This window comes from Elephantulus edwardii, unplaced genomic scaffold (genome assembly GCF_000299155.1).
Source record: "Elephantulus edwardii isolate Elephantulus edwardi_28Jun2011 unplaced genomic scaffold, EleEdw1.0 scaffold00113, whole genome shotgun sequence".
Classification (NCBI taxonomy): domain Eukaryota; kingdom Metazoa; phylum Chordata; class Mammalia; order Macroscelidea; family Macroscelididae; genus Elephantulus; species Elephantulus edwardii.
In genome coordinates, this window is record NW_006399863.1 from 2538400 (window position 1) to 2548659 (window position 10260).

At 41.5% G+C, this 10260-nt stretch overlaps 1 protein-coding gene across 7 annotated transcripts in view; it reads right to left on the reverse strand.

Annotated features, from left to right (window-relative positions):
- Window positions 1-10260, reverse strand: part of PXK (PX domain containing serine/threonine kinase) — a 110285-nt gene that overhangs the window by 58285 nt on the left and 41740 nt on the right. For 4 of the 7 annotated variants that reach the window (XM_006892199.1, XM_006892198.1, XM_006892197.1 and 1 more), the window contains exon 3: window positions 10154-10201. The exons of the other annotated variants lie outside the window; for them this stretch is intronic. In XM_006892199.1, the coding sequence (XP_006892261.1) occupies window positions 10154-10201 (48 nt within the window). The remainder of the gene's footprint in view (window positions 1-10153; window positions 10202-10260) is intronic. 7 annotated transcript variants of the gene reach the window in all.

Consider the following 10260-nt stretch of genomic DNA (forward strand, 5'->3'; position numbering starts at 1 on the left):
ATAAGGCCCCAGGAATAGATGGCATACCAATTGACATATTTCAACAAAGAGATGCTGCCCTGGATGTGCTCTCCAACTTGTGCCAAGAAATCTGGAGGACAACCTCCTGGCCAACTGATTGAAGAGCTCTATATTTGTTCCCATCCCAAAGAAAGGTGACCTGACAGAGGGCGGACATTATCACACAATATCATTGATATCACATGAAAGTAAGATTCTGCTGAAGATTATAAAAATACGACTGGAGCAGCACATCAACAGAGAACTGCCTGAAGTGCAAGCTGGGTTTAGAAGAGGCCGTGGTACTAGGGATATTATAGCTAATGTCAGGTGGAGCTTGGCTAAAAGCAGAGAGTACCAGAGGAATGTCTATCTGTTTTATTGACTACGCAAAGACATTTGACTGTATAGATCACAACAAACTGTGGCTGACTCTGAGAAGAATGGGAACCCCAGAATACTTGATTGTGCTTATGCGACCACCTATACTTGGACCAGGAGACAGTCGTCAGAACAGAACAAGGAAACACTGCATGGTTCAAAATTGGGAAGGGCGTGTGCCAGGGATGTGCCCCATCTCCATATCTTGTCAATCTATATACAGAACAGTTTATCCGGGAGGCTGGGCTCTATGAGGAGAAATGTGGCATCAGGATTGGAGGTAGACTCATCAATAATCTCTGTTATGCAGATGACACAACCCTCCTTGCTGAAACTGAGGAGGAACTGAAGTGCTTGCTGCAGAAGGTCAGGGACTGCAGCCTTCAGTACGGATTGAATGCCAACATCAAGAAAACAAAGATTCTCACCACTGGGCACTTTGGCAGCATCGTGATAGATGGTGAAGAGATTGAGATTGTTAACAGCTTTAGTTTGCTGTTCAAATTCAACACTCTTGGTACCAGCACCCAGGAAATTAAAATACGAATTGCAATGGGAAAGTTGGCTGTCAGAGACCTCTCCAAAGTGCTAAAGAGCAATGATGTCAGTCTGGAGACTAAAGTGAGCCTGATACAGGCCATGCATGATCTTTGCAATTACTTGCTATGCATCGGAAAGCTGGACAATGACTAGGGATGATAGGAGGAGAATTGATGCCTTCGCACTGTGGTTTTGAAGAAGAGTGTTGAATATACCATGGACTGCTAAGAGAACAAAACAAATGAATAGGAGAGGGTGAAGCCAGGCTGCTCCTTGGGGGCATGGATACTTTGGACATGTTGCAAGGCGGGATCAGTCCTTGGAGAGGGAAATCATGCCTAGGAGGGTGGAGGGACAGAGTAAGAGAGGAAGACCCTTGATGAGATGGATTGATTCAGTGACTGGGGTAATGGGGGTAAGGTGTGTTAGACAGTAAGATTGGAGCAGGCAGGGTTTAGGGTTGTTGTATATAAGGTCCGTATGAGTTGCTGGAGACTCAAGGGCACATAACAACAACAACAGGGAAGACAGATCCTTATCAGAATTCATTGTACCATTGGTTTTTTATCTGGCTGCTTTATAGATGTTATAAGGTTTCTCAAGGAGTGATCAGGTCTGGGGGCAACTGTCACTTTATTCCTCCAACTTACACTGTTTTAATAAAAGGAATCTATGTTCCAGGATATATTGTTTAACTTTCAAACTTTTCAACAAGTTTCCACATCTGCTTCCAGCTGTCATCTTTTTGGTGTAACAGTGTGCTTAAGCACAGCAGAGCTTGAGAGGCTCAGACAAGGTTATACTTAGGGTTGCTGAGAGTCAGCAACCAAACAATAACTACCATCTTTTCTAGTCTTAAGCGTTCTTTTCTATTTCTCTTTTTAAGTAATAGCAACCTATGTCTAAGACTTCTCTCTCAGAGATAAGGGATATCTCTTCTTACAGCATACTTCCTGTTTCCTCCAAGTTTTCTTCCCTGCCCCCATCCCATCTCCATTCTTCATGTTAAGTGTTCTTCAAGAGCCTAGTGAACAACCAGAGACAAGAGCATAGAAGGATGTTGATGGCAATGGGCAGAACTCTCCTATTCAACAATTTGCATTTTGCCTGACAATGTTTGCAATCCCCACAAAGACCACATTTCTATATCCCCTTTCCTGTCTCTTCTTGCCTTTAAGCTTTACTCTTGGGGCAAATGCTGTCCTTTTTGATGTTAAATGATTGATTGTCTTAAGGAGTGTTGCTGCTTACCCTAGAGATCTGTCTTTAACCTTAAAGTTAGACTTAGTGGGTCACAGACGCTTGGATATCTGACCCACCTTTCTGGGAGGTTTTTGTTTTTAGGATCATGTTTTTTTAGTGGTGTTTTGTTTTTTTGTTTTTGCTTTTTTTTAATTGGGAAATTTAGAATCATGGGAAACTGGTATCAGCAGACCCATGGACAATTGGGAATAAGTCTTAATGGGAGAAAATGGGTCATCTTCCCCTTGACAAAGTCAGCCTCTGACCATTGTTAAACTTTTTTTTTTTTTTTTTAAATAAAACTGTATTTGAAAAAAAAGATGGAGGGGGAAAAACCTACTGAAGTTTTTATGTCTACATGTATTTAAATGAGAAATACAATAAGCTAGGCTTATAGACTGGATTTTACGATAGCACACAAACTTGCTGTTTGGATGGACAACCCCTGAGCTCAGGGTCTTTTGCCCTTTCTTTCTCACAGGCAGAAAAGAATCTTCCAGTCTTCTGCCTGGAAGAGTGATCTTAGTTGCCAGAATTCTGGGAACTGAGTGGAGGAAGAAGTCTGAATTTTAGAGCCACAGCATTTAACAGGTAAATGTGTGTGACTGCACGTCCATTCCTCAATCTGTAGAGAGTAAGTCTCTGTTTGCTGCTGGAGTCGCAAGTGGTTCAAATAGGAAAGCTATGGAGATCGAGTGGCTTCACACCTCTCTCTGGAGGCGCATGGTGCTGCTAACGCTGGACCTTTTAGGAGTGCTGTGATAGGAACAAGAACCCAGTGGGGTTTTCTCTCTTGACCCCTGCTTCTCTTCATCTGAGTAAATAGTTACTTCTCATCTAACAACTTTTCCACTTCAAAGGTTACTGTGTAGCTTTCTCACCTGTTTTCTTTGTCCTTGAGGTTCTTTATGTGTGTCTACATGTATATGTGCACATATTTTTAAATCCTTTTAATGTTGTTTAACGGTGATTTCAGGAGGAAAAAGTGAACAAAGGCGCAATCTACTACCATTTATTAGATCATTTAAAACCTTGAATTTTTTTTTTAATTTAAAAGAGAAAATCTCTGAAAACCCAAAATCTCTGTAAATGTTCATTAAAACTAATAAAATTTAATAAGAATTTAAAAAAATATCTTGCTTTGACTATTTGGTTCAATGTATTATGTTAGGTTTTGATTTTTCAGAGCTATTAAGATTGGAGAAAAGTGTTGTATGGAGTGGCTTGGCTGCTATATTATTGTTTAGAAGAATGCTGATTCTGGGCACATCTAGAAATGGATTTTCTTTTTATTCCTGTCTTTAGTTAAGAATGCACAGTTCAATCTCAGTGCACAGCAATTAAAATTACAACCTCAAATAAAAAAAAAGAGAAAAATCTCACAAAACACTTCAGATTGGCATCTTAATTCAATGAGTAAAGACACTTTCAAAGAATAGTGCTGTTTTTCTCCTGTGCTCAGATCAGAGCAGACCAAGCAGCTTGTGTATTGATCGAGGGCAAGGTCTACAGAGAAGGGCATCCTGCATTCAGACGAGGATGTAATCTAAAACCTAACTTAGCCTGTTCCACACAGTACATTTCAAACAATGATGCAGCCAAGTGAAGACCTTGAATCTATTCTTAGCCAAGTTAGAAAAGGATATGGTTACACCAAAGAAAATGTCTACATAGGCTCACATCAACTGGTTAAACTTGTTACTTTTGTAATCTGGTTAATGAATTCTTTTTAAAATATTTCTATATATAAAAAGTATATGTAAACTACATAAAATCAGACACTAGCCTGTCGATTTATCGTATTCTGGTGGTTTGAATACTGCTGTGACTAAAAGTGATTCTGCTTGTATTTGAAATATCAGTAATAAACAGAAGTAGCATCATCCATGGTAGATGGGCTTCAGGGGCTGCCCAGTTAAAGCAAATGAGAAAAAAAGATCCGGAAAAAAATTTCAAAAAAGATTTCACTTGTAGGGCTACTGTGAGGCTGATCCAATCCCTAGTACTTTTAATCACCTCATACATATGCAAAAGTTGGACAATGAAATAAAAGGGAAGAATTGCTATCTTTGCATTATGGTATTGGCGAAGAATACTGAATATACCTTGGTTTGCCACAAGAATGAACAAAGCTGTCTTGCAAGAAATGTACCTAGAATGTGCCTTAGAAGTGACGATGGCAAGACCTCTTTGGACGTGGTATCAGGAGAAGGATATCATACTTAGTAGAGAGTCAGTAAAACAGTGGAAAACCTTCAATGAGCTGGACTGACACAGTGGCTCCAACAATGAGCTCTAAGACAGCCAGGACTGAGGGAGTGACACAGATCAGGCAGTTCTGTGTAGTTCTGTTGTAGAAAGCATTACTACAAGTCAGAAACAATGCAATGGCATTTTACAACAGTATATTGTGAAAGGTGTACATTGTTCACATATTTTTCTTTTCAATTAAAGAAAATATAAACCTTTCTGTTTATCACATCAATTATATATACAGGAAGGATGAAAAGAAAAGTTATCACTAACAAAAATATATTTGCTTGCATTAACTGTACAACAACATTGTACAGACATTATACAAATAACCAACTGAATTCTACATAATTTAGAACGGAGAATCACGTTTGACATAATTAAATTCAAACCCCAATATTTTTGGTATTTTTCATGTATGGTGGAAAATGTGAGAATTAATTTGACAGAAGTATTTGCTTTGACCTTTGTAGCCTCCACAATTCAACCAATATAAATAAATTTCTTTTAACCACAAAATAAACAGTGAATCCTCCAAAGGGGACATTTAATAAATGATGCTTAGTTTACTTCCCTCTCCAATGGTCAAAAGCCTTAAGACTGAATCAGATGAAGCTTAGAACTAGATCCCTTGGGCCTTTCTCTCCTTATCTCTTCCCAGTTCAAAATGCTCTCCAAGGCCAGCATTCTCTTAGATCTGCAGTTAGGCTCAAACACTCACATCTCAACACAAATTTCTTGCCATTTTAGCCTCTTCCAGGAAATCTAATTGTCCACCATCTTCATTCACTGTTTCCTGTCACCAGATGCCTTCCCTGGGCTTACGGAGCACCCCTCCCCTTCCTGGGCCACCCCTCCCCCTCCTGGGCCGCCCCTCTGGGACATGTGCTTGCCCCCTTCTTACAATCTGGTGGTTTTAGGAACATTCACCAGGTTTGTGGCAACACACTTGGCACAGAGGGGTTCAAAGCTCCTTTCACTTCTGGAAAGGGATCAGACAAGCAGTTTTCCAAATGGAATTTAATCTACAATTCTTTTATTAACACTTGGGATTAAAGTCTCTGCACCGTCAGATTGTTGTTTGTTGTTGTGTACAGTTTGATCTTAGGGAAGGAGACTGCCCATCTTTCTCTCAGGAAGCAGCTGGTAAACTTGAACCGCTGCCTTCAGGGGTTGCAACACAGCTCCTTACCAGTAGGCCACCAGATTAGAGGTGTTTTTTCTAACCTGATTACGAGCTCACAATAAATGCTAAAGTACTTAAAGTACTAAAACTATGTCAATATGCCTTGTTATTTGAGAATATGGTCTTTGTAAAAATATTAGCATTTCAAAAGACACTTAATCTCTCTCTCTCAGCTTTCCCCTAGAATTAAAAAAAATGCTTGCCAATCACAAGCTATAAGCTTGAGAACTCTGGGGACTGATGAGAAGGCTGGGCAGAGAAGGCCAATACATGGAGAAATCAAGCCCGGAACCGCGATTTCCTAGACAAACCCCACGCTGACGACTGCTTCAAACCAGGATGTCGTGGCCCACTTCTGCTAATGCTCCTTTTAAACATGCCCTGTGGAGTCCCTTCTAGAGTTCTTTATAAACCCAAAAAGAGAACAAGAAAGCTAGCAGAGGAATCCCCAGGATTTTCCTGTAACACCTGCAGAGAGGGAACATAAATGGTGGGATATCCCCAGGTGGGCTTAGAAAGCCTGTCAGCTGGTCTACTGCTAGCCTAGTAGAAGCCTCTTCATAACACAATTATACCAGTCCTGAAAAACTAGCCTTTGTCTGAAGGGAAAAGCCTCAGACTCTAAATTGGTTAAAGCTCTCCTTACTCACTTCCATCATCAGATCTTAATTATCTGCAAATTGCCTTCAATTGTATTCCAGTCAGTATTCCAGGAAGTTCCAACCTCTCAACCTACGTTCTTTTGTCCTGATGTCACCCCAGCAGACAGAGAAGTCTAATCTAGGTCACTAAGAGGCAGTTAAATTCTCATCCAAAACCTGTGTGCCAACAGAGACCTCAGTAATCATGTGGGTCTCTGCTGTGGTTTGCTCTAATGCAGAAGGGAAAAGTGAGGCCAGGGCAAGGGAATGAGGGGCCCAAGGTCTCCTCACTGGTAAGGCAGAGCCTGGATTCCTGCCCAAGTCTGAGGGCTTTCTGTTCAGTTCCCATCATTTCGACTTTCAGCTTCATTCCTTCTCTTCATCACATCTATCTTCACAGCTATCTTCTTTCGATGGTCACTGATTTTGTTGTCGCATTAAAACAAACCAAACACTTGCCATTGAGTCAGTGAGAGAACCACCCCGTAATACTGCCACCTTTTCTGTGGAGAAGTTGGTGGGTTTGAACCATCAACCTTTCATTTAGTGGTTAGACACTTAACCAGTGCTCTAGCAGGGTTTCTTTTGGTCTTAAGGTAAGGTGGCACAATTTGTTATTGTTAACACAGATAGCACAGGAGAGGAGGACTCTGGATGAGATGGACTGTAACAGTAACTGGGGAATTGGGGGTAGGAGTGTCAGAATCAGTGAAACTGGCTCAGGACAGGGCAGGGTTCAGAGCTGCTGTGCACAGGGTCGCTATGGGTCACAGGTGACTCAACGGCACTTAACAACAACAACATGCTCACAATAGAAGTCTTGGGACATGGAGCTTTCTGTTAGTTTTCTACTTACAGTACTAACATGTGTTGGTAGAGAATTTGGAAAGTACAGAACAGTATTACTCAATGCCACTGAGTCACAATCAGCTTGTGTCTAATCCTCCATCGGATTTCTGAGACTGTAAAGCACATAGCGGAGATTGCCCATCATTTTCATATGTAGCCAGTAGTAGATTTGAACTGCCAGAAAGGTGTGGCCTTCAGATCAACAACACAATTCCCTAGAGAAGAGGTTCCTAGTACTCCCTACAGAGAGCCAGAGAAACACAGAATCCAAGAGTCCACCATATTAGCAGGGTAATAAGCACTGTTGACATTTCGGTATCATCCTTTCCAATCATTGCTTTTCTTCTCCACTTAAGCGTTTTCTTATTTGGCCCAGATAACTCTGCACAAGTGTATTCTATTTCTCTGCCTTCATCAGGAACTCATTTATCTGTCAAAAGGATAATCAAAGTCTGAAAACCATGGGCACGGCTTTGCCCTGTGGTTTTGGCATCTTTGGGGCCTTCTTTGTGGAGGTTGTTTTGAAATCATTTTGTTGCCAAAAAGCTGCAAATACTTTCTTCTGTTTGTTTACTTGGATCAAGAAAAACCTCCCCCTGAAATGATGCTGGCCGCATCCTGTCCAATACATGCCAACATCAACACACATGCACATTTGCATTTGAAACAAGATGCACATTTAAAGTGCATCTTTTTAAAAGGGAAATTAAGGCCAACTTTTAAAGGGAAAGCTACACTGAAGCAGAGATATATATGTCTTATATTTAAAAGACCACAACAGAATGGCCATGGAAGTTCAACTTTATGTTCTCAAAGGAAAAGCAAATGGGAGATCAAAGTCCCACACTCATATCCCACCCCCACCACCACCACTTATCTGGGGCTGTATTCTGTCTGTCCATGTATAATTTCAATTTCAGAAATATTTCTTCCACGATTTTTATTCAGCCTTGGCCCACTCTCTTCCTTTATTTAAAACTGGGAAAAGGTTCACTTATGTATAGCAACAGAAGCACACAGCGAACCCAGCGTTAAGTCCTAAAGTGAGAAATGTCACTTAGGCTTACATCTGGAAGGATTTTGCTGCTGGGATGAACTGCCCCTCGCTGACTTATCTAGCATGTCATCACATGCCCAGCTTTTGTCTAAATTGAAAGAATAAGTTACTCAAGTCCTCAAATGAAGCTTATTAAAGCAGCCAAGGAAAAGAACTGAGTCTTGGCCAATATTCCAGCAGGAGATTTAAGTTGGTCATACTACAATTAAAATAAAAAGACAACATGTGTCGAATGCATGACAAATACAGCAATTACATCAAGGTTTTCCAATACTTTGGACAGTTCTACCAGAAGGATGCTTTCAGCAGTGTTGTAAACAAATGTTAAAAGTCTGGACTCTCCAAAAGTTCTTCTCTGAAGTCTGATTAATAAAACATGGCCTTTTGAAGGAAGCATCATTGGCCAATAGCCTTGCAGAACTTCATGAACAGGACCAGAGGCCACTGAGAAAGAGTGATGATGGCTAGTTGACCAGTAGAGAATTGTCTTTCACCTCCCAGCCAAACCACTCATGAGCCAAGTGCATCTTCTCTAGCTCGCTCATAAAAGGTTTTGTGTTACCAGGGGTCCTGGTACACACAGTTAGTTAATGGTTATTTAGTAGCTGCTAACCAAACAGGAGGGATTCTCATTCCTCAGGAGAAAGACCTTGTGATCTACTCAGAAAAAAATCATCTCTAACAACCTCTTTCTACCCAGAAAACACAAGGTGAGCACGAGACAGACTCAACCTGATAGTAACTGTTCTGTATGTTACCGACCAAATCTGAGCCATGGCAGAAGCCCAGTGGTTTTTTGCAATCTACAGCACTTGAAAACAAGTCGGCCAAAGTGAAGACACAGGTGCTCTCAGTGGTGCTGAAGCCACTCTAGGATCTGTCAGTCATAACAATACTGGCTGCCTTTTCAGACAAACACACCTTGAAGTTCATCCCTTTCCCCACTATTGTCGCCAATTAAAAACTAAAACCCAAACCTTTTACCTTGCAGTAAATTCCAGCCCACAGTGACAGTGTAGAACAGAGGACAGCTGGCCCACAGAGATCCAAGGCTGTCATCCTCCTGGGAGCCGACTGCCACACCACGTGACCACACTACAAACCCACCAGCCTTTCAGTCAGGAGCCCACCAATTAACCTTGCATCACGGGGGTTCCTTGGCCTCATGTTTACAAAACTTCAAACTCACTGACAATAAGAACCACCAACTTAGGAACATTCAAATTATAGGAATTTGAGTTGTGGTGCTGGAGAAGAGTCTTGAATATACCATGGACCGCCAAGAAAACAAATAGGTTTATCTTAGAGAGGGTGAAACCAAGTTTCTCCTTGGAGGCTAGGATTTCAAAACTCTGTCTCACATACTTTGGGCACATGGCCAGGGGACCGATCCTTGGGAAAGGACATCATGCTCAGAAGGGTGGAGGGACAGCGCAGGAGAGGAAGACCCTGGATGAGATGGATTGATACAGTGACTGGAGCAATGGGGGCTGGTGTGTCGAAATTAGTAAGACTGGCTGAGGACAGGGCAGACGTCAGAGCTGCTGGGTTACAGGCAACCCGATGGCACATAACAACAACAACAATCTAAGAGAAAAAAAATTACAGTAGAAGAGGCTGAACCTCGATTGCTACTGCCGATCAGTGACCTACAACACAGAGAGCTTGGCAGCGATTAGCAGATCAAGTGTGAGTTTAGGAGTCAGATGGACCCAGGTCTAAGTCTCAAGTCTGCTTAACTGAATGATTGTAACAGTTATTTCTAATCGGTGAAAAGAAGGCCCCCTGACCGTGGTAAGGACGCAGCGTGGCACACAGGCTCTCAGCTGTAAGGCACATGCTTATTCTGCAAAGTTTCTTTTTAGAGCTATTTCTTTATTTAGAAAACAAGCCCACTCCCCTCTGTCTGGAAAATTTGCTCATCTCTTACGGCTGACATTGTTAACCACTTTTTAAGTCGCCCCAGGCAATCAATGTGTGTGCCTAGAGTTTTAAAATATTTACCTGCAAGCTGTTATTCAGCAAATCAAAGTCACTATATCTTCTAACAATCTGTAAGAGACAAGATAGACAGTTGTGTTAAGACTCAGCAAAGGCAATTGCTTTTTTTT